Below are 24,721 nucleotides of genomic sequence, written 5' to 3'. Positions count from 1 at the left end.
TGTTTTATTCTGGTGAGCCTCCATTCAGGGGATTCTCGGGGCTAAATTCTTATTCCAGTCCCTGAATGGCCAACCTGATCTAGGGTAAAGTCCATGGTAAGCTCTGAGTTTCTGTGTATTGCAGACCTGTATGGGAGTCCTGGGCATGGAATTTATGTTCCCAGCTGGATCTGCTAGCCAAGAACTGACACTTTAGCTCTGGAAGTCCCTTTGTGGATCTCTTGCAATTGCCTTGTGCACAGGGCTGAGTATAAATCAAATCTGGCTGACCCTGCACTGTTGATAAAGCTCAGAGTTCTGGGTGCTAAATCTATAATCTCAAGCCCCCTGTTTGGTAGTTCTTGCTTGTCTATTGTCGCCATTAGCTACACTCTTTGTTACTTTCACTTTACTTTTAGCTAACTCTCCAGACTGCTCTACAGTCACACTTGCTCCCAAATATTCTTGAAAGTCCCCTCTTTCCATTACCTTTCTTTCTCCTCTCTTTTCCTTTTCTTTCTTTGCCCCTTTCCCATCTCCCCTTTGTGTTTTGTTTTTTCATTAGGATATAAGTTCCCTAAATGTAGAACTTTCTTGTTTATGTAAAACCAATACTTAATCCAGTGCCTAAATAAATGATCTAGCTATATTCCTATCTCTGTATCAATATCATCTGTATTTGATAGATTATCAAATCTATATTTCTATTGCCTATTTCCTCAATGTCATCATCTACATTTGTGATGACCGCATTTAGCACCCAAAGTATATTAAAATCAGCAGGAGTCAGAATAAGGGAAAATTCTTGATCTTTATTCTTTGCAGAGGTGAAGGGGAATGGCAATAGGAAGTGAGAGCAGTGGCCACACTAATCGAGCCAGCAGTGCTTCTGCCTCTCACACTCCACCCACCAAATCGTCTACTATCTCCAATACAACATACCCAACTTGCACAGAGAGTAGGCGGGGCCATTCTTTCTCCAGGCATATATTAATAGAGTATTGTCCAATTGCTAATCGGCCTCAAGTGCTTGGAACCTCAGTGCAACGAGAGCTTCAAGAGTTTCAGCCCATTACATATATTTGTGTCTACTAATATGTCTACTACCTACATATCTATTTATCTTTATCATCTCTATATTGATATTACTTCTTAACTACAATCACATTAGAATCTATCAAATTCAATGCTTGCTATATAGTAGATACTTAATCAGAAGCATAACTAGAAATCTTTCCACTTTGGGGCAAAAATCATTTGAAGGTCTTGGTATAGAACAATGGTTTCCATTTAGTGTTTCAAGGAGTTCATACTAAATATTTTAATGACACTTAACACAATAAATAATTTTAAAGAATACTATTATTTTATATTATGGGGGCAGAGGGAGAGTTTGCAGCATTTATTTTTGTTGTTGAAATGAGTTTGCAGAACCAAATACATTAGGAACTGCTGATACAGAAAATAATTAATTAAAGATGCATGGAAGCAACATGAATGAACATGGATGCTGAAGAGAATTTAACTATAAATACAAGCTAGCAGAGGGAAAAAACCTCATGACATTCGAATGGTGGTGATCATTGTGATGGTCATTGTTGGGGTAGAGAGAATAGATGGGGTCCAGTGAGAATGTACCATACAGAACCTTGGTAGGGATAAGCAAGGGAATGGGGTTAACAAGGAGGAATATGAGATTCAGGAACAAAAATCTATGGACTATGGTTGGGAGTGTAATGCTGGAGAAACTGAGGCAGGAGAGAGATTAGAGAGAGATTTAATATTTTATTAATTGGAGAGTAAGATTGACTGGACAGGACTCTCGTCTCAGATTATCCAGTACTGTATGGGAGAATCACAAATCTTTAAGTACTTTTTGGAGACAAAGAAGAAGGGAGGGAAAGTCTTTATCAGGGAGAGGAAACCATAAAACCTAAAAATTCCAGAGACAAAGAAGTAAAGATATCATGGGTTGGTCTTGGAATATTCTAAAGGAATATTGTAAATCCATAAAAGAATCAGGAGATCTACTCTTTTATCTTGCTAATTCATAACCCAAGAGCGAACAATCCTTAGTTTTACTGGGTCAGAGACAGAACAGTTAAGGTAACTGAGACAGGGAAACTGAGTCAGGACAGTTAAAGAAAACTGTGGCATAACAGGAGGAAGTACCTATTCTTCCATGACATGTGTTTTCTCTTCCAGAGAGAAAGCTCCAGGGCAAAGGACCAATTGTCCCAGAGGATCAATTGTCCCAATTTAGTCCAGCTCTGGTTAATCATTATTTTTGGACTGAATCTTCTCCTGAGTCCAACTGACTTATTTGCCTGTGATTAGAAAGTTGAGCATTTAGAAATCTTAACAGTTTTAAACTTTTTGGGAGTTAATAAAGACAAAGGGATAATTATATTTTCTTTCTGTTGGAGTAGTAGAGAAATGTGGTCAAATTTAGGAAATAGTAAATTGATATAAATTAAATAATTTGACTTTTCAAATTTGTTGTTATTTAATTGTTTCAGTCATGTTCAACTTTTTATGATTCCATTTGGAGTTTTCTTGAAAAAGATACTAGAGTTATTTGCTATTTTACAGATGAGGAAACTGAGTTGTTACTTGCCCATGGTCACACAGTTAATAATCTAAGGCCATATTTGAACTTAGGTAGATGTCTTCCTGATTTTTCAACCCAGCACTCTCTCCATTTCTCCACTAGATGTCTCACTTTTCTTTTCCTCCCCCCTCAATATTATTTTATTTTTCTAAATACATGTAAAGATAGTTTTCAACATTTTTGTAAGACTTTGTGTTCTAATTTTTTCTCCCTCCTTTCCTTACCTCCCTCATCCCCAAGACAGCAAGCAATGTGATGAGAGTTAAATATGTTATTGCATTGCTTGCCATCGAGGGGAGGGGGTGAAGAGGAGGAGGGGAAAATCTGAAACACAAGGCTATGCAAGGGTAAATGTTGAAAAATTATCCATGTATATGTTTTGAAAATAAAAAAAGGTTTAAAGATAAAAAAAATTAAGTTAAATATGTACGCTTCTTTTAAACATATTTCTCTATTTCTCATGTTGTGTAAGAAAAATCAGATTAAAAGGTGAGAGAAAAGTAAACAAAAAGGTGAAAATACTATGTTTTGATCCACATTCAGTCTCCATAATTCTCTCTCTGTGTGTAGTTAGTATTTTCCATCCCAAGACTATTGGAATTGCCTTGAATCCACTACATTGTTGAGCAAAGTCAAGTCCATCACAGTTAATCATCATATAATCTTGTTGTTACTATATACAATGTTCTACTAGTCCTGCTCACTTCACTCAACACCTTAGTTCATATAGATCTTTCCAGCTGCCTCACTTTTTAAATACTCAATTGATATTTATTGAATGAGTATGTGTAGGGTACGCATTTCAGAGCAAAGAATAGTTATATAAAAAGCAACCACTCTTAGATTTTACTCATAAGATGTTTCCCTGTTCCTCATGATGGAGATCAGGATAATATTCTGTGAGTTTCCAATAGTCCTAGGGAGAATACTCTTCCCCTCTCCCAATTAAAAAAAAAAAAAAAAAAAAAAAAAGGTCAAATGGTACCATTCATAAAAGTTCTTGGTGTGGTCCAGCTATGTGTAAATGACCTAAAATTAATAGATCTACTCCATACTTTATACCCACTATGTACTCCTAGGAAAGAGGAGGCTAAAAGCAGATTGTGTAAATCCTTGGCTATGCATATAGTTAGAATGTAGTTAGAAAGGACAGGAAAGATAGATTTCCTTACTGTAATTTGAAAGGGAGAATCAAGTAGATCATTGGTATGTCTCAATTTGCAAGTTATAATTTAGATTAGAGGATAAGGAAATGAATAAGGAATTTGTAGGGGAAGGGAGGGAAATAAAGTAGTATTATTTCAAAGTAATGAAACTGCAGCCTACTTTGCAAGTCATAAACACATATTGTGAGATCATCTACTTCACTCACATTAGATACCATGGCAAAGATATTTCCTTCCCACTTGGTCTCTGTGGTATACCAAGGGAAGAATGTTCACATTGAGGCCCCTTATTAAGTTTAGTTGATATTTATATGGGGCCAAGATTTGGCCACATGTTACTTTAAAACTGTCAGAGATACCAAATCATAAATATTAGCTATTAAGTGAATTTCCATAGGGAACAACTTTTACACTTTTTTCCTGATACTCCTGGATAGTGTGGCTCTTTGAAAGCTGGTCACCAATAGCATCAATCTTATCCTAGAGAAGGGTGACTTTTGAATAACTAAAGAAGAGAACTGAGATCCAGACATTTGGGGTTCTCTTTGAGGTTGTTGACAGCCTTTATATGAATCTGGGTAAGTTAAATTTTTTATTCTATTTTTCCCTTTGAAACAAAATTTATTTGTGATTAGTTTTGAAATCTTTTAAGAAGTTCATAAAATCATGAATACAATGAATGTAATTAACGAATTTAGTCCTAGCTTAGGTATTAAATTAGGCTGCTAGGTAATTGTTGTTCAGTTATTTCAGTCATGTTTGATTCTTGGACTCTTTGTAACTCCATTTGTTGTTTTGGGGTTTTTTTTGGGCTATTAGAGTGGTTATTTCATTTTTCAACTTATTTTACAGATGAGGAAACTGAGGCAAACAGTTAAGTGACTTGCAATTTTTGCCTTAGTTTGCTTCAGTTTCCTCATTTGTGAAATAATTGGGGATCATAATAATAGTACTTAATTTCCAGGGGTCATTAAAAGAAACAAATGAGATAATATTTGTAAAATGTTTCCTATAAATCTTAAATAACACTATTATAAATATTAGCTGACTAATATTGATCACTAAATTCTAGCATGCTAAAACTAGTGTCAGGATTGTTTGGAAAGACTATTAACTCTGAATCAGGAAGATTTGAGCTCAGATTTCTACTCTTCTTGTGACTTTGAACAAGTTACATTTTTCGGCTTTTTTTCTTTGCAAAATGGGAGCATTGGGCCAGATCTCAGGTCTCTTCCAGCTCTAAATTAAGTAACACTCAAAACTTGAATGAAGGACTTTTAGAGAAGATATTAGGGAACAATTTAAAATAATATGCAATTAAAGGTTCTTACTAGAACCAAGAGATGTACTGACTAAAAATCTCAATAGATTAAAGAAGGGTTTCAGATTAAATTTGTGGGTGACAAACTATAAAGTGCTATTAGGGACATATTGCTGGATGTCTAGAGAATATCTATTATCTTTGGTTAAACTACAAAGAAGGAAGGAAACAAGCATTGATGAAGCATCCACTCTATTCCAGGCACTGTGCTAAACACACACCACTAGGAAGTTGTGTTAAAACCCTTGTCCATCCCTACCCTACTTTTAGTAAAAATAAGTTCATAAGTAGAGACAGTATAAAGTAACAATAGTAAGAAATAAAGATTGCAAAGAATGGCCTAAAGTTAAGTACAGACTTTGCTAAAGATCAAAGGAGAATAATTTACAAACTATCATATATTAACAAAAAAATCACAATAATGTGCTTAATCAGAGGAAGCTAAATTTTGCTATTGGAATTTTTTGGTCTTATGACGTAAATTTCAGATAAACTCCATATATCTGCAACAAGACCAGCAGAAAAACAATTGGTGCTAACTTTGAGATGATTATGTTCATTTAAAAGTTTTACTGAAAACTTTTGAGATGATTTGGTTGTTGTTAATGAACTGACCTTCCAAGTGGTATAGATAAGAAGAGTTAGTCTGTCCTCCCCCTAAATCCAATAAAAATGAGACCCAAACTTTTGCCCTCCAAGAACGTGTCCTTCTCCATTGGGTCCATACTACTGAGTGCTTCCAACTAGAGGTTATATGAGTGTCCTCTGCACTTCTTCCCTCCCTAACTTATTCTTTTACCTTTGCCTACCTCCCTTTAGCCCTTTATCCCAGTTTCCATGCTTTCTGCCTCTATACTCATTCCACTTTGGCCACTTGTGTCTGCATTTTCTGTACTATTTATTCATACGTCACTGGTGCCTTGCTTATTTTTTTGTTACATTTTAATTTCTGAAGGGTCCCTCCTTCCCTCACACTAGAGAAGGTCACTATTTGACACAGATATATAAATATATATAAACCCATACTATGTATATTGCTATTTATCAGTTCTTTCTCTGGAAATGAATAATATCTTCCTTCAAAGAGTATTTTTTAAAAAAATTTTCAGTATTATTTTGTTTTTCCAAACACATGCTAAGATAGTTTTCAATATTCATTTCTGCAAGTCTTTGTGTTCCAAATTTTTCTTCCTCTTTTCCTTTTTCCCCAAAGAGCAAGCAATCTAATATAGGTTATATATATGCAATTCTTTTAAACATTTCCATATTTGTCATGCTATGCAACAAAAATCAGATCAAAAGGGGAAAAAAACCATGAGAAATGAAAAAATAAAAGGTGAAAAATACCATGCTTCAATCCACATTCAGTCTCGCCATAGTTCTTTCTCTGGATGCAGATAACATTTTCCATTCCAAGTCTATTGGAATTGTTTCTTCATACAGTGAATATGGTTGATTTGAGTATGTGTAGTACTCAAAATAACTTGACTGTTCACAATTATTCTTCAAATACTATAGCTGTTACTCTGTATCCCAGCTTCTTAAACTGTTTCACAACCCATATGGGATCTCATAACTAAATGTGGTGGTTGTGAAATTGATTTTTTTTTCAGTAAATGTTTGATTTGTAACCCTGCCTATTTTATATACCTACTACATACCTGGGGTCATGTAAAAATTTCTTGGGTGAAAAAGTGTCACAAGTGGGAAAAAATTTGAGAAGCTCTGCTCTCTACAACATTCTTTTAGTTCTAATCACTTTATTATTCATTATTTCACTAGTCTTTCCATGTTTTTCTGAAATTGACTTGTGATCATTTCTTATAGCAGAATAGTATTCCATCACAATCATATATCATAATTTGTTCAGCTATTTCCCAATTAATTGTAATCCCCTCAATTTCTAGTTCTTTGCCACCACAAAGTAGTTGCTATAAATATTTTGGAACATATAAGTTCACTTCTAGGTCTGTATCCCAAAACAGATAAAGACAAAAAGAAAAAGGACCTGTAGGTACAAAGATAGTTATAGCAGCTCTTTTCTAGAGGCAAAGATTTGAAAATTAAGTAGATGCCCATCAATTGGGGGAATGACTGAATAAATTATAGCATGTGATTATGATAGAATACTATTGGGTTATAAGAAATGATGATTCAGATGTTCTCAAAAGAACCTAAAAAGACTTCCATGAGCTGTACAAAGTTTACAAAATAATAGCAATATTGTAAGATGATCAGCTGTGAAGAATGACTTCGCTATTCTCAGCAATACAATGGCCCAAGACATCTCTGAGGGGCATGATGAAAATTGCTATCTATACCCAGGGAAAGAATTGATGGTGTCACAATACAGATTTTTCTTGAAGGGTGTGTGTGTGTGTGTTTGTGGTCTGTTTTCCCCCCCACAAAATGCCTATTATGGAAATGTTTTGCATGACTGCACATGTATATAATCTATATTGAATTGCTTGTATTCTCAATATGTTGAAAGATAAGGGAGGATGGGATTTCAAAAGTTTTTAAAATAAATGTTAAGAATTGTTTTTATATATAACTGGGGAAAATACCAAATAAAATAGGTGGAAAAAGAATGTATAGGTTCTTTTCTTTTTATTCTGATCACCTTGGGAAAAGGGTGCAATACTATGGTATTGCTGGGTCAAGAGGTATATACATGTTTAATTAACCCTCATAATTGGAGATTGCTGTCCAAAATGTTTGGATCTGTTAGAGAATTTGGGGATTTTTTCTAAATAAATGTTATTATGTATTTCATTGACTTTATGGTTATTACAATCATTTTATTTTGTTACATTCTTGCAAATTTATGAATGATAATTTGGGGATTTTCTTTCTAAATAAAAACATTTATTATGTAAATCAGTGACTTTACAGTTATTAGAACTATTAGTATGCTACATTCTTGGGAATATGTGGAGGAGAATTTGGGGATTTAAAAAAAATGTATGAAAATCTAATTCACTGACTTTTCTATTAGTTTGTACATTCTTGGAAATATGTGAATGTTGGTTGGTTTTTTTTAATCATGTGCAGCTTAAGGTAAACTAACTCTTTTCCTGGATAGGGCTGACATTAGAACAGACTGAGATTACTTAGTGACACTCCTCCTGGGAGTTTCTTGACTTCATTCCGAGCTTTATTTTAGACCAAAATAGCAACACAAACGAGAAACTGCTGTGTCCCGACCTGGACAGTGATTGTTTTGTTTTATTCTGTGCATTAGGAAACATGTGACTGGGTAGGATGATACATAAATCATGTGATTGAGTGAGGCTCAAACTCAGCCAAGAAACTGAGAAGAGTAGGAGCCCAGAAATCTGATACAGATTCTCCGTGCCCGGCAAACAGCCACATTACCGACCTTGACGTTGGCCCGAAGGCCCATGGCCGCCATGGACTGTGGAATGATCACCTCCAAGACGGTGCTTCTGCTGCTCAGTGTCATCTTTCTGGTAAGTTTGAGGGAAGACCCCAGGGACGGGGTGGGGTGGAGGGCGGCAGGGGAGGAAAGCTCTTAGTAACGATCCCTGTTCTAGCAGCTTCCTCTCGCTGAAACTGAACCTGGCCACCTGCATCACAGCTGGGCTGCCCCTTTGGGCTGGGAGGAGAAGGGAGTGTGTGGGGGTGAAATGGCAGCATTATTGTAGAAGTTCAGGATTGTTTTCTCATTCAGCTCTTTTTATGTCCTCGATCTTATTTTGTAGTGGTTGTTTTTTTCTGATCTGGGATTCTTAAAGAGCAGTTTTATAGCAAACAACCAAAAAAGCATTACCCGGTAAACATAGGTTTTTCAGGGGGACATGAGAAAGAGAACGGGAGAAGTCTTAGTTGGCTAAAGCTGAGGATGCTGCAGGTGAGTTTGGAATAAACATGCTGATGTCAAACAGACTGTTCTCGGGAAGTTTCCTACCATCCCATTGGTTGATGACAGGCTCTCCTCTGGGAAAAGGAAAATGGGAGAGGAAGCTCAACTGATGCCATTCAGAGGAGCATTGTCAGACTTGGAGCTATTGGGATTCCGAAATACCTGAATTCAAATTCATCCTCAGATACTTACTTGACTGTTTGATTCCTGGGCAAATCATTTAAATTGTGCTTTTGTTTTCTAATCTGTAAAAAAGGATACTAATAGTGACCTTGTGAAAATGAAATGAGATATTTATAAGGTGCTTGATAGTAAATGCCATTTCTCTCCCTTCATCCCAATTATTGCAATAACCCTAACACACTGGTCTAGCATTGTGCCACATGCTGGGGCCACAAATACAATAAATGAAATCATTCCTATTCCTATGGAGTTTACATTTTGACACAGGATACAACAAAGACACAGAAAGACTGATGGATATTTAAAAAAATAATAATAACAGCACAAATAGATCGATAAAATATGGGATAGTGAGAAAGGGAGCTCAGTTGAGGGGAACAGGAAAGTTTTCATGTAGGAGCTTGGATAATATTTTGAAAGAAAAGAAAGGGATTGAGGTGGAAGTGAGAAAGGAAGGAGAAAAGTGCAGTCCAGAACTAAAGATTGGCGAAGCCGAAAATTGGAGATGGGAGATGGAGGGGGAGAGAGAGGAAAGTTGATTTGGATCACAGAGTGTGGAAGGGTAAATAATATACAAGACAGAATATGGCAAAGTTGCAAACAGACTTTAAAATGCTAGAGGAAGAAGTTTGCATATGATTATAGAAGCTGTATAAAGTCATTAGAGTTAGTTCTATAGGGAAGTGATATGATCAGATTTCTGTTTAAGGAAAATCCCTTTCATAGCAGTGTGATGAGGACCAATTGAAGTGGTGAGAGACCAATTAGGATAGGAGGCTGTTAAAATAATATGAGATGCCAGTAAAAATCATAGATTTGAACATTGTTATGCTTTGTTCATTACAAATGTAGAGCTGAGAATAGGTCCTTGAGAGAGATCTAAGGACAAGACATCATAGTAGTCATGTCACCCCAGTCTATCCCAGGCTGTTCCTCTTCCTCCTCATCTTCTCATGGTACTGCTTGCTGTACCAAGGCTGGTTTCTTTCACAAAGATTTCACAAGCAATATACAATACATGAGCAGTCTCTGTTTATTTCCTGGTCACCTCTCTATGTGGAACTTTCAGATAGTTAGTCCCTCCCCTCAGCTGTGCCCACCGAAGGAGGCAAGAGAAAATGTTCACTCCTGTACTGTGAAGCAGGGCAGCACCTGCTCTCAGTGTTTGTTCCGAGAGAAGTTCCTGTTTATAGAATTATCGTGTCAAAGGCCCAATCTAAAAAAGTGTTTGCCTTAGCTAGATTACAATGTTTAAGCAGGTGCTTAAAATGCTTAAAATCAGCCTGTAAGAATGGGAGATTTTTTTTTTTTTTGGCTGCTTCTGTATCTAATACAATGACCTTTTTGGCCACAGCAACTCTCGAAGATTTTTTTTTTTAAATCAACCCATTTGATTTAGTCAAACAGCAAGTATTAATTAAGCATCTCCTGTATGCCAGATATTGTGCTAGATGCTGGGGCCACAAATACAACAAATGAAATAACTCCTATTCCTATTGAGTTTACATTTTGCTGGAGGAATACAGCAAGGATACAAAGAAACAGACTGATGGATATAAAAAATAAAAAGCACAGACAGATTGATAGAATAAATATGGGGTAGTGAAATGAGGAGCTCAATTCAGGGGAACAGGAAGGGTTTCATGTAGAAAGAGTTGATTGGGTTATGTTTTGAAGGAAAAGAAAGGGGTTGAAGTGGAAGTGAAGAGGGAGGGAAATAGTGCATTCCAGGCCTAGGGATTGCCAGTGCCAAAAATTGGAAATGGGAGATAGCAGGTCATCTGAAAGGAAAAGTGGTTGGATCACAGAGAGTGGGAAGGTAAATAATATACAAGACAGGGTATGGCAAAATAGCAAACAGACTTTAAAATGCCAAACAGAGGAAGAGTTTACATTTGATTATAGAAACTATATATAAAGTCATAGGAGTTCAGTAAGGAAGTGGTATGATCAGATTTCTATTTAAGGAAACTCCCTTTGATAGCAGTGTGATGGCGATCAATTGAAGTGGTGAGAGATTGGAAACAGAAAAACCAATTAAGATAGGAGGCTGTTAAAATAATCTAGGCAGGAGGAAGTTGAGGGCCTGAACTAAAGTGGTAGTTATGTGAATAGAGAGAGGGGTCAGATTTAAGAGACTTCAAAGAAGGAAAAAAATGGGTAAGCTTTAACAATGGATTGGAATGGATTGGATATGAAATACTATCAGCATCTAGAAAAAGAACTATGGAGATTGAATGTAAATCAACAAATTCTTTGTTCACTTCTTTTTTTCTCTCTCTCTTTCATAGTTTTTTTTTTTCCCTTGTGTTCTGATTTTTCTCTCTCAACATGATTCATAAACTGAAAATTATATATAATATATAACTGTACTAAAAATTATATATAATATATAACCAGAAAAAATACAAATTTTTTTTTAAAAAAAGAAAGCTTACATAATAAAAAAAATAGAATTAGATATGTGGGGTAAGAGAGAATGATAAGGTTATAAACTTAGGAGCCTGGAAGAAGGAATACTTGTGCCTTTGAAAGAAAAAGGTAATATTTGGAAGACAAGGTGGATTGTTGAAGAAGATAATGACTTCTGTTTTGGACAACTGAATTTGAGGTGTCTCCAGGACATCTAGTAATTTGACATGTGCAATAGGAGAAATAGGCTTTTAGATATGATGATTACTCCCATATCTTTCTATCTAAGAACTCATCTCTCTATAATAGTGAGTATTCAGGGGATGGTAGTTTCTAGTGAAGTTTCTTAAAGGATGGAGTGAAGACTTGGACAGGATGTTTGAAGGCTGTAGGGAAGATGTACCAGTAAATAAAGAGGCTGATGATAAGAAACAGACCAATTAGATCAGAGTTAGGATCAAAGAGCATTTGTTCTAATTAATTGTCTTTACTCCATGATCCTGACATTTATTAAAATAATAGAATCAACCTTCTATGATTTCATGTCCTCATCTGTAAAACAAGAATGAAATTCATGTACTTCCCGAATGACTAGACATTGGATTCGATTGAAAGATTTGCTAACATTATAATGATGTTCACACATGAGTTCTAAGTTCATAGTTATTTTTTGCTGGTAGGCATCATTATTAATTTCACTTAGGTAAAGGATGAGCTTTAAGCCACAAGGACTTGTTAATGGATGGTTCCTTTCCCCTGTTTGATTTTATTTTCTAGCTTAGAGTTATTGATTTTATAATGAAAGAAATGCCAGTGGATATAATAGTATTTTGTCTCTCATCAAATCATTGTGGGGAATATATGGAAAATGCAAACAAAAATAGGTGATTTGAATTTCCTTAGTTTTGATTTTTTCAGTTGAATTTCTCAATATAGAACATAAACTTTTGTTTCTTAAAAATTGTTATTAATACATCTTATTTTTTGTTGTTATTTTTCAGTCACGTCTGACTCTTTGGAATTTTCTTGGTAAGGATACTGAAGGAGTTTGCCATTTCTTTCTCCAGCTCTTTTTACAGAGGAGGGTTAAGTGACTTGCCCAGGGTGACACAGCTAGGAAGTATCTTGAGGACAAATTTGAAATCAGGAAGAGGAGTTTTCCTGACTGTACCACTTGCTGTCCCTTAATATCTGACCTTAATTTCAAAATATATCCCTTTCGGTGAGCCATGCTTTGTAACAAAAAAAGTAAATAAATAAAAAGGAGAAAGGAGAAAAACAGTTCCAAAAACTAACCAGGACATCAACTTAGTGTGTTAAATATATAGAATCAAAGCCTTGTCTCTGATGTGCTATTTATGAAAGCTTTCAGGGACAAATTGGAGTAATTATGAGCTCTTTATATATCTTCACTACAAAGAAAATAGTTCACTTTACTGTGTGCAATTTATTTTGAAAAAGACTTAAGTTGGATGATGGAATAGGGAGGATAGTGACAATTTTATTTTTTAATTAGGTCATTTTTATTAATACAACATTTTTTGTTTTTTATTTGCCACTAATTATTTTGTTTAATGGACACTAGGCATCTAGATAATACAGTGGAATAGAATAGTGGACTTGGGATCTGAGTAGTTATTTATCTGTATAACCCTGGGGAAGCCACTTTACTTATCTGTGCCTCAGTTTCTTCATCAGTAAAATGGAAATAATAATAATAGCTACCTCACAGGTTTGTTGTGAGGATCAAAATTTTAATATGTGAAATGCTTTGCAAACCTAAAATTTAAAACACTATATAAATGCTAGCTATTATGATTTCATTATTAATTCCCTCATTTTTCTTTTCTAATCTAAATTCTGGATTTTTCAACATAGGTTACTCTTTAAGCCTTGCGTCATTAAAATGTAGAAATGAAGGTGACCACCTGCTGAGGAGTGACTGAGTTCAATTCTATAAACATTTGATGAAGTGCATAGAGAGCCAGCCCTGGAATCAGGAAGACTTGTTTCCTGAGTTCAAATCTAGTCTCAGACACTTATTAGGTGTGTGATCCTGGGCAAGTCATTTAACCCTGATTGCCTCAGTTTCCTCATATGTAAAATGAGCTGGAGAAGATAATGGTAAACCACTCTAGTATCTTTGCCAAGAAAATCCCAAATAGGGTAAAAAAGAACCAGAAACAACTAAAAATCGACTAACAAAAGCAACAACATGGAAGGTGGTAGTTTGTTTTTTTTTTTTTAAGGTGCTGGGGATGGGATGGCAATAGCCACTCAGTTCCCCAACGCCATTATTCTCTACTCACCTAAACCACATTCATGTCATTATTATGCATATATCTCAACAATTTTCCCACATCCCCTCCATCATTTATTATTTTTCTTTTTCTGTCATATTAGCCTATCTGATAAGTGTAAGATGGTACCTCAAATTTCTTTTAATTTGCATTTCTCTATTCAATAGTAATTTAGAACATTTTTATTTCACTATAGATAACTTGATCCAGTTGAGAAATGATTTGTATTTTTATTAACTTGAGTCAGTTCTCTATATATTTGAGAGAAAAGATCTTTCTCAAAGATACTTGTTGCAAAAATTTTCCTGTAGTTTTCTGCTTTCCTTCTAATCTTGGTTACAATGGTTTTGTTTACACAAATCCTTTTTAATTTTATATAATCAAAATTATCTATTTTACATTTTGTGGTAGTCTCTAGATCTCTTTGGAACCAAATTTTTCCTGTGTCCAAAATTCTGACAGATAAACTATTCTAAGTTCTCCTTACTTGCTTATAGTATCACTCTATATAAATCACATATCCATTTTGACCTTATCTTGGTATATAGTATGAGATATTGGACTATACCCAGTTTCTGGATCAGGGTACCTGAGAAGAGTGGAAGAAGCTGTAAGATGTAAAAAGACTGCAAAGGTAGAAAGGGCCAGGTTATGAAGGCTTTAAAAGCCAAATAGATGTCTTTTTTTTGGGGGGGGGGCTCTTTGATCGTGGGAGGAATAGAAAGCCAGTGGAGTTGGCTAAATAGAGCAGATGGTCACATCTGTGCTTGAGGAGGATCAATTTGACAGCCATGTAGAGCATGCACTGGAATGGAAAAAGGTATACAATACACAAGAGACAAGCAGGGGCCCAGGCTCATTCTTACATAGTTGAAAGTCAGCCTAAGCTGCCACATGGGAGCAGTTGCCAGGCTGCCAGGATAGAGAAATTCCATCCCTCCCCCAGTCCTCAGGGGAAAGTCTCAGGGTACAGGATGCTACCTGGAGCATTGAAGGAAGAGAATGATAGGGATGGAGTCACTTACTTCTTACAGATACACTGATTTAGCTATCCTCCCTCTTTAGGAGTCAGTTAAGGGGATTGCTTCATTAACCCCAAAGGACCCAAACTCTTAATACTGAGTCACATTTAGTCATGAAGTCTCTAAAAGTTTCCGAGAGAGCTGGTACCCACCCCTGGGATGGGGGCCATCCCAGACCTATTCCCACATGTGATTCATCACTGTCTTCATATTTGCACTGAAGTGCAAGCTACTAGCCAAGGTAGCTGCTTTCTCCCAGTAGTCAGCCCTCCTTTTCCAGAGAGCATCTATAGCCCACATCATTATGGAAAAGTGAGCCTCTCCCTTCCAGCAACACACGGTCTTGTACATACACTAATGGATAGTAGGATAGCGTCTGTTGTTAGAGCATTCCTGTGACAGACTGCTACTGAGTCCTCCATCTCTCCCTCATCATCCTTTTAAGTTAGAACTTCTGTAGACAATCTCCTTGCAATCCTCTTCCTAAGAAATCCCCACACTTCTATCCTGATTTTCCTTTCTCACTCACCAGGTGAAATGTGGTGTTAGTTAAAAGAAAGCCTGAGCAGGTCTCCATTGCTTTGGCAACATCAAATCAAGCCCCAAAGATGGACTGGAGAAAAATAGAATTATGCCATGTGTTTCCTTAAGACCACAAAATGAATCAGTTTCAGAATCTATAAAGGGAAAAGAGCCTTTTAATGTCACGTTGATAATAGTCATTCAGCCTGAAGGGCTGGAAATAATTGAGGCTAAGCATAGCATGAGCTTTTCTAAAAGCAGTAACTTCAACCTCAGCTGGTCACATTTGCACTTAGTTTCTAATGCATTTTTCATATGCTTTGATGCCATTTCCTTCCTTCAGCAAGCACTGTGCCAAACTGCCTGAAGACATAGTAAAAATCAGTCATGGTAGGCAGTGGAAAGCATGCATTCTGAAGTGCTTCAGAACTGTAAACTAGCATGAGGACTAGATTAAGGATGGGACCTCACATTGTGGATTACACAGAATTGCTGAAACTAGTTGCCCCAGATAATCATCTTAAAAAGTGCAGATTGAATTTTAGAGTAGAGTGGCCTTGGCAGTCATGGAGAAGATCTAGGTTCATCTTAATCTCAGGCATGGATTGCCTTTGTGACCCTGGGGTAAATAATTTAGCCTCACTATGTTCCATTCAATCTTTGTAGAGTAGTTCTCAATTCTGCACTAATAGATGGAGTGTCCTTATTGGGAATGTTCTCTCCTCCAGCAAAACACAAAGAATTAGTTGCATTCTCATTTTTGACCTTAATATTATGGGGAAAAATCAGAGTAAGACAAAGCTGGTTTTGATTCTTTCTAAGTGTAGCTTTGGAAGAACTAAAAGGATCTCGAACTAAAAGGATCTCATAATCAGACATTTTCATTTATGAGGAAGGAAACCATGGCATAGAGCCTAAATATGTACCAAAGCATTTTTTTTCTACCTCAAACAGTGTATACAGTATAACACTGTAGAATTATAGGAAATGGTTACATGGATTGTTAGAGGTTTGAACTTATCACATCAATTTTTGTGGAGAAAACCCTGCTTTTTATGCTAATGCCTCAAGCTGTCTAAAATTCCCTTTTTCTTGAAAACTCAGAAATATTATCTCTTATGTTTTGTAAAAAAGCTGTGTTTTCTACAGACTTTTCCCCCAGAAAATGGGCATATTTTCCATGATATCCTCTGTTCCTAAATTCTGGTCTATGAGACCACAGGGTTTCTTCTGCCTTTATAGAGGAACAGTCTTAAAGGCATAATTTAAGCAAATATGCTGGATGTACCCAAATTTTCATGTAGGTTGGTTCTATACGGTTGTGTCTTGTTCTTTTCAAACTTTTCCTAAGAGTTGTGCCTAAGCTGAAATTTGGTCAGTGTAATTCCACAACACTCTGAGTGCTTCCATGTAATGGTGCATGAAATGTTTATGTGAAATACAGATACTTTCTTCCTTCCTTTCTTTCTTTCCTTTTCTTTTCTTTCTCTTCTTCTGAGTTCTATTTAAGCTTACTCTGTTTCCAACTTGGGCTGTTCTTCCCCTTTCTTAGGCAATCTGGTAGCTTTCCCACCTTTAAGGGTAATCAATATGAATGTAATGTGAAAACTGATTACCACTACCCACTGTCATTAAGAATTCTCAAGCTCCAGAGATGAACCAGCCTCATCCTCCCCTTATAAGTTTACAAGCCTGGACTACCTACATCTGGCGCACTCTAAATTTTTTCATTCTATGAAAATGCATGTATCTTAAGTGGGACATACATATAAGGAAGGGTAGTTGCTAATCTACAGTTTTTAGAATCACAGATGTTGAGCAATAGCCTAACTTGTAAAGTGGAAAAAGTGACAAAGCCATTCACTTAGTTTCCCTGAGAGCAGGAACAGAGACTTCTTCCACTTTGAACTCCTACTTCCCTCTTTCTAGCACAGTGTATTCATAGATAGATATTTAAGAGGAGGATCCTAGGTTTTAGAGGTAATTGAACATCAAGGTAAGGTTGACCGGAATGCTGAGTGGACTGGAGTCCCTATAGTGTGGAGATCAGTTAAAGAACTGGGAATGTTTAGCTTGTAGAAGAGAAGGCTTGGAAGTGACATATCTTATCTTCAAGAATTCAAGCTGTTATGAAGAGGAGGAATTAGTTTTTCCCGTGGTCCCATGAGGGTGGCAAAGTCAGAGAAAGCTTCAGAAGGGCCTATCCTCAGTCAAGCCACAAAAACGGGGAAATACAATCAGCTGCAATATAAAGATTAAAGTGCCAGGGAATCAGGGTGAGAGTTATACCAATGGGCAATGCTTGGCGCTCCCTAGATTTTTGCTTTTTGATTTATATAGGTACCTCCTGGTCTGAATTCTTGATTGACAGTCCTTTTCTTCATTTGTCTCAGTCATTGGATTTCAACTCACTCCACTGTAGGGTCTGGCAGAAAGAACAATGGACTTGGAGTAAGAAGGATCTGAATTTGAATTTGGGATCCATTACTTGCTCATCACCCTGGGCAAGTACTGAATTCCTTTTATCTTGAGTCTAAAATGTAGAAAATTATATTCCCACAAAATGCTTTAGAGAGTTGTGAAAAATAAAAGAAAGCACTTAGTACCTAAAAAAAGGAAGACTGGAAATTCTAGGAGGTTTAGCCATGTGGTGAGGGCACCTTTAGGTTACACAAATGGGCCAGATAATCATGCCAAGGATCTGGAATGAGAGAGAATTATTAGGGTAGTATAGTTGGCAAGGTAAGGTCTGGAGGACCTGAGGAGCAGTGACAGAATAGATGTGAAGGCTTTGGTGTTTATTTCACTGAAAACACAGAAATCTTTTATGATTTAACTCTTTAACCTAGAGTAATAAAGAAATGTGATAACTTTTCCCCTTCCTAAAACAGAATGAAACTTTGATGATTGTTCACAATGATTCACTGTGACGATATTCACAACTTATACACCATTATTAAGCCTCATTTATAATCAGTGTTTTAAGCAAAGGATAAATCACAATTAGATTTTTTAATTCATTAACTAACTTTTTTTACACAGTCTATCAGAGTTTCTATAGTTAACATGTTCTTATATATTAAAAATACCATTTGATTTACAAAAGTTTATACACAATAAGAACTAAAAGTTAAAATAAGGAATCTCAAAGGCTACCCCCCTCCCTTTGGGGAGGGAGGGGTTGAAATGAGGAAATTAAATTCTGAGTGGTTGAAGTAATTAGTTCAAAGTCACACATATTAAGCAACAGCTGGGATTTGGAGCCATGTCCTTCTACAACCAAGGCATTTGGTGTCCACCTGATTCATCCAACTTTCACTAGTGGATCCAAGAAACTGTAGCATTTGCAGTGACCATACTCTGGTATACTGTCTCAGCAGATGGGCTAAACCAGGTGGAGGGGAACTAATGGGCCTCAAACTCATGGGTGAGTTGGGGGTGTCCATCTCCTCAATTACATGAAGATTTTCCCTGGTGGAATGGGCAGATGAGAACACTATTCCAACAGTCATGATGGCCCCTGAAACAGGTACTATGGAGCACTTAGCTGGTCAAACATTGAAGACATCGAGGTCATCCACTACATCCCAGGGCATTGCCAGTCACCCTGACTTTTCTATTGCCCCGCTGGATTCTGATGTCTGTAGAAGAGAGAATGAGGTTGATAGTTTTGTGCAAGTCTACCTCACTTAAATCTACTTCACAGGAAATTCAAGGAATTTCCACTTTACAAGGAGTCCATTGTTCTTTCTGCCAGACCCTACAGTGGAGTGAGCTGAAAACCAATGATTGAGACAAATGAAGAAAAGGATTGTCAATTCAAGGAATCTTCAAAAATGAAGGGCAAACAACAGTATCCACTATGACACCCCTGCATCCCATAATTGTTGTGTAAAATAGAATGCACTCCGTTTCTATTCAATTGCATGTTTTCCCTATATTCACTGATGTTTGCTTTTCCCAATATTGGCAAACCCTAAGTATTTGCCATATTAATGGCATGATGCTCTGATACAAACACATACACATACAAACTTCTTCTCCTCAAGGAGATTCTATTCTTCCACTGAAAATCCCTAAAATTCTACAACTTGTGACTACCTCCTTTACTCTACAGAGCCCTGATGACACAGCACCAATAATGCTGAATAAAATAAAATTTGATGAGATCTTTTTTTGGATCAACCCTGTAATGTCATATTTTTGCATATTTTGCATCCTCCAGCGATCCAGATAGCCTGGAACTCATAGAGTTGCTGGGGCCCTGAGGGATTAGGGCCTAATCACCTCACCAGTCTGCCTCTCATCCAGCATATACTATTAATGTTTACTGAATCAATGAATGGTGCATCTCATAGACTACATAAATGAAAAGAGCAAATTTAGAAAAGCTTACAGAATCATAGTCTCTGCGGTGACAGCTTTCCTTCCTTCCTCAGGAGTCTTGCTCATACATAAGAAGACTTATATAAATGAAAAGAACAAATTTAGATAAGATCACAGAATCATTTCCTTTCAGAAACAGCTTTCCTTCCTCCCTCAAGTCTCTTATTCATAACAGTGTTCCTTACAATCATACAGTTCTTTTGGGTTAGCTTTCTCTGTAGAGAAACCTTCTAAATGAGGAATTTTTAGTCTTAGGTTTTTAAATGTTTTTAAAAAATATTTTAACTATACTTCAATATAATTGGTTTTTGTAATGATGTATATTACTTTATATCCTTGAAAATATTTTTCTGAAAGTGGGTCCCTAGGCTTCACCAGGCTGCCTTAAGACTCCATAACACACTCAAAAAAGTTAAGAACTTCTGATCTCTTCACTGAGTCATCTAATCCAAATGAAATAAAGAATTGTAAGCAGGTGGACAAATCAGCCCAGCAGAGGAGTTTAGGCTAGGAACACATTTGATAAATAACAAGTTTTTATCTAATCTTCAACAAGTTGCCTTACTTGTTTTTATATTATATATAGTTTATTTATTTTATTTGTCATTTAACATATATTCAGCATAGTCTGTATGCTAGGCTCAGTATTAGATGCATGGAGAAAACAAAAATGGGGCTTTCATTAAGCACTTAATATGGTACCAAACCCAAACTATGTGCTAAACCTTGGAAATAGAAAAGACACAGACACAAACAATGATGGCTTTTTTCAAGGAATGTGCAGTTTTATGGGGGAGGCACAAGGTGTAAACAATTATGTACTTGTAAAATATATACAGGATTAAATTGGAGAAAGGCATTAAGTAGGAACAGCAAAGTTTTCTTGCAGAAACTAAATGAAATTTTAGCTAAATGAAATCAGGGAAGCCAGGAATAGTAGATGAAGAGAAAGAACATTTTAGGCAAGAAAATGCAGAGAACTGGGATATGTGTGTGGAACAGCCCCAAGACCAGTGTTCAGAGTGTAAGAAGATTGGAAAGGTGAGAAAGAGTGGAGTCAAATGATAAAATACTTTAAAAGCCAAACATATTATTTTAATTAACTGTAACTATGTAAAATACTTAAACAACAGCTCAAGAAAAAAAGAGACTGCTGCAATTGCATGATAAATTTCCAGGTGCATTGTACAGCCAAAAATCACTATTTCAATCTAGTGTCAGGAAATGGTTGCAAGATGGGGGGAGGGAAGGGTGTTCATGAAATCTTGCACAGAGGAGGTAACTTTGAATGGATGGAGGAGAATATAGGAGCAGGAGGGAGCACAACCTAGTACAGGCTGAAGGAAAATGTGGGGATCACTTCAGTTTTAACTTTTTCAGAGAATTTAATCTGATTCTATGCCGGCCCATCTGGAATGACAATACTGACTCACTTCCATCAGGCCTGGCATTCTTAGTTGTTTTTCCAGTAATGAAGGGATCAGAACAAACCCTTGTGCTTTATCTCAGGGACCTCTTGTGACCAACTACCCTGATTTATAAGTACTCTTGGGTGACTGGAATTGTGAGCTGACTGGGCCATGTTAAGGTCAACCAAATGACCTCCTTAGCATGCACTAACTAACTTACTCAGCTGCCCACCAATAAAGAACAAAGTAAATCAGTTTGTTACCAGTTTGACTTAACTGTCTTTAAATATTCCTGCTAACAAATGTTTAGCATCAATACAGGGACTCAACTATTAGAATGAAAGCTGCTTAGGGGAATAGGAATTATTTCATTCTTTGTACTTGTGTCCCCCAGCACCTAGCATTTCATTTGGCAACATAGTAGGTGCTTAATACAAAGTTATAAAAAGCTATCATTTATATAGTACTTTAAAGATTTGAATAAGCACTTTGCCTACAATATAATTTATTTATTCCTTAAAAGGACCTTATGAGTTGTGCTATTTTGCAGATGAAGAAACTGAAACCAGGAAGGTTACATGTCTGAACTAGGATCTTCCTGACTCCAGGCCCAACATTCTATTCACTACACCAAAGCTTCTTAAAGTGTGGGTCATGATGCTATGTGGGGTCACGTAACTGAATGTGAAGGTCCTGAAATTATGATTTATTATCAGCAAGTGTTTGAATTTTTTCTCTATTTTATACACCTACTACCCCTGGGTCATATAAAAATTTGTCAGGTAGGAAGGTGTCATAAGTGGGAAAAATTTAAGGAGCCGTGCACTATATTGCCTAGCTACCTACAAGTTGCTAACAAACAGTAACAGAAATTTCACTCTATTGAGTAGAATTTTAAGTTAAAAAATCAGTCAGCATGTGTTGTGGACCTATTATGAAGTATCTAGAAAAGTTCTAGAAACTTTGGGAGATGGGCCCTGGATTTGTTTTCAAAGGATTTGAATTCAAATTCTATCTCTGCCACTTATTACCAGGATGACCCTAAGAAAGTCAACTGAATTCCCCTTGAGGCTCCTATAAAATGAAGGGGTTGGACCAAGCTACTTTTGAACTTTTACATCTATGATCCTAAAATCCAAAGGCGGCAAAAGTTTTGTTTTTAGGAAGCTTACAATCCCTGAGGAATATGGGAAAAATACCCTTCCCACAAGAAGATAGACTATATACTGAGGGAAGACCACTCCACAGGTATAAATGAAAAAATATACATTATTTATTTAGCTAGGCATTAAGAAGTTTTAAAACTGTTGAAAACAATGAGTAGGGCTTCTTTGGGACAAGACAGTGATTTTCTGATGTTTGTATTTGAGTTAATTATCAGAGTTCACCTATGTCCAAAGGATTATCAAACTATATGCTCTTTGATCCAGCAGTGTCACTACTGGGCTTATATCCCAAAGAGATACTAAAGAAGGGAAAAGGGACTTGTATGTGCAAGAATGTTTGTGGCAGCCCTGTTTGTAGTGGCTAGAAACTGGAAATTGAATGGATGCTCATCAGTTAGAGAATGGCTGAGTAAATTGTGGTATATGAATGCTATGGAATATTACTGTTCTATAATAAATGATCTTTTTTTTAGAGAAGCCTAGAGAGATTTCCATGAATTGATGCGAAGTGAAGTGAGAAGAAAAAGGAGATTATACATGGCCACAATAAGATTATATAATGATCAATTCTGATGGATGTGGCTTTTTTGAACAGTGAGGTGATTCAGGACAATTCCAATGGTCTTGTGATGGAGAGAGCCATCTGCACCCAGAGACAGGACAGTGGGGATTGAGTGTGGATCACAACACAGTATTTTTTGCCTTTTTTTTGTAGTTTGCTTGCATCTTGTTTTCTTTTTCATTTTTTTTTCCTTCTTAATCTGATTTTTCTTGTGCAGCATGATAATTGGGGAAATGTGTATAGAAGAATTGCGCATGTTTAACATATATTGGATTACTTGCTGTTAAAGGAGGGGGTGGGGAGAAGGGAGGGAGAAAAATTGTGACACAAGGTTTTGCCAGAGTGAATATTGAAAATTTATGCATATATTTTGAAAATAGAAAGCTAAGAAAAAAGATTTGTGGGGGAAAATTATCAACACTTGGCTCATTATTGCCTATCATGTGCTGGCTTGTGGAACACAAGGTTTTGCAAGAGTGAATATTGAAAACTATCTCCCAAAGCATTGTAAACTGCTTCTGAACTTGGAAATACTGGCCCTGGGAAGAAGTCTGTCCTTAGTTCACCATATGGGAAGGAAGCCATAATGTGTAGCAAGAAGAATAGAAATGACTTCCTCCCTTAGGCAGAAGTTATCTCTGTTTCAAAGCCTTTTTCTCTTGAGCATGTTACTTACATCTAATTTTGCTTTCCTAATGACTAATCTGGCTTTGGTCCATGGCCACTCAATTTTTATCTCTTAACTTCAGCAAAATCTCCAGCTCCATGTGACCCACCTGACTTTTTGCTGATGTACCTCCTTCTGTCCTCCTAACTTGTTCTTTTCCCCTATCCTCAACTTTTATATGGTGGAATGGATTCCAATGGTCTGGAAGTCAAAAAGGTCCAAATTCTAGTCTTCATTCTGCCATTAACACATCTCTAGTGTTAGAAGTTTACTTTACCTTTCTTTTATATACTTGTTTTACTTTGTACAGGAATGATTTATGTAACATATCCTACCCACACTATATGCTTCCTGAGAGAAAGAGATTGTCTTTTGCTTTTCTTTATGCCGCAGGGTTTAGCACAATCCCTGGCACATAATAGGTCTTTTTCTTGTTGTTGTTGTTGTTCTTTTTTTTTGTTGAGGCAATAAGTGACTTGACCAGGGTCACACAGCTAGGAAGTGTTAAGTGTCTGAGATCATATTTGAACTCAGGTCCTCCTGACATCTGGGCTGGTGCTCTATTAACTACATCACCTAGCTGTTAATAGGTCTTCTTAAAGACTTAATGACTGACTGATTATATTCTATGCAGACTATACTGACACAAACTGTGACATCCAATAAGTGCTAAATCAAATATGATTGAGCATGGACAGTTGAAGAGAGAAAAGGCTAGTACTGTTAGCCAATCTCTGAGTGAATGAAAAACATTCATTCATTCCTTCTATCATCTGTGTCAGGTGTCTTTCTTTTAGGACCAGGGAATGTTATACATGCTGAATTTCTTAGTCAAAATATCTAATGTGGTGCTGGAAACTCCATGGCCAGTGATTCAATAATCTTTTATTTGTGATGAGAGAGTTAAACATTCTGAAATGCATTTTTGGTTATTAATTCTTCTGCTATATAAACAAACCAAGTAAAACTTATTTCTCTCTCAAATGGTTGAAAGGATTAACACTTTTTTTTTTTTTTTTAATGCTTCCTGCTGGTCTGGAAAGGTGTGCTTGGTTTTACAGGTTTCACTGTAAACTCTTTAGTGGGAGTTTCAAGAGGTACATAAATTCCTGTTCAAACATAACACTTG

General features: G+C 36.4%; 1 protein-coding gene across 1 annotated transcript in view; it reads left to right on the top strand.

Moving 5' to 3' along the window:
- Positions 1-4,009: 4,009 nt before the first annotated feature.
- The window catches only part of LOC127543498 (tetraspanin-36-like), a 54,650-nt gene continuing 33,938 nt past the window's right edge, over positions 4,010-24,721 (top strand). The window contains exons 1-2 of the mRNA XM_051969630.1: positions 4,010-4,334; positions 8,322-8,550. Of these exons, the coding sequence (XP_051825590.1) occupies positions 8,482-8,550 (69 nt within the window). The 5' untranslated portion in view covers positions 4,010-4,334; positions 8,322-8,481. The remainder of the gene's footprint in view (positions 4,335-8,321; positions 8,551-24,721) is intronic.

Source organism: Antechinus flavipes, chromosome 1 (assembly GCF_016432865.1).
Source record: "Antechinus flavipes isolate AdamAnt ecotype Samford, QLD, Australia chromosome 1, AdamAnt_v2, whole genome shotgun sequence".
In the NCBI taxonomy this organism is placed as follows: domain Eukaryota; kingdom Metazoa; phylum Chordata; class Mammalia; order Dasyuromorphia; family Dasyuridae; genus Antechinus; species Antechinus flavipes.
This window is presented reverse-complemented; position numbering and strand designations above follow the sequence as displayed.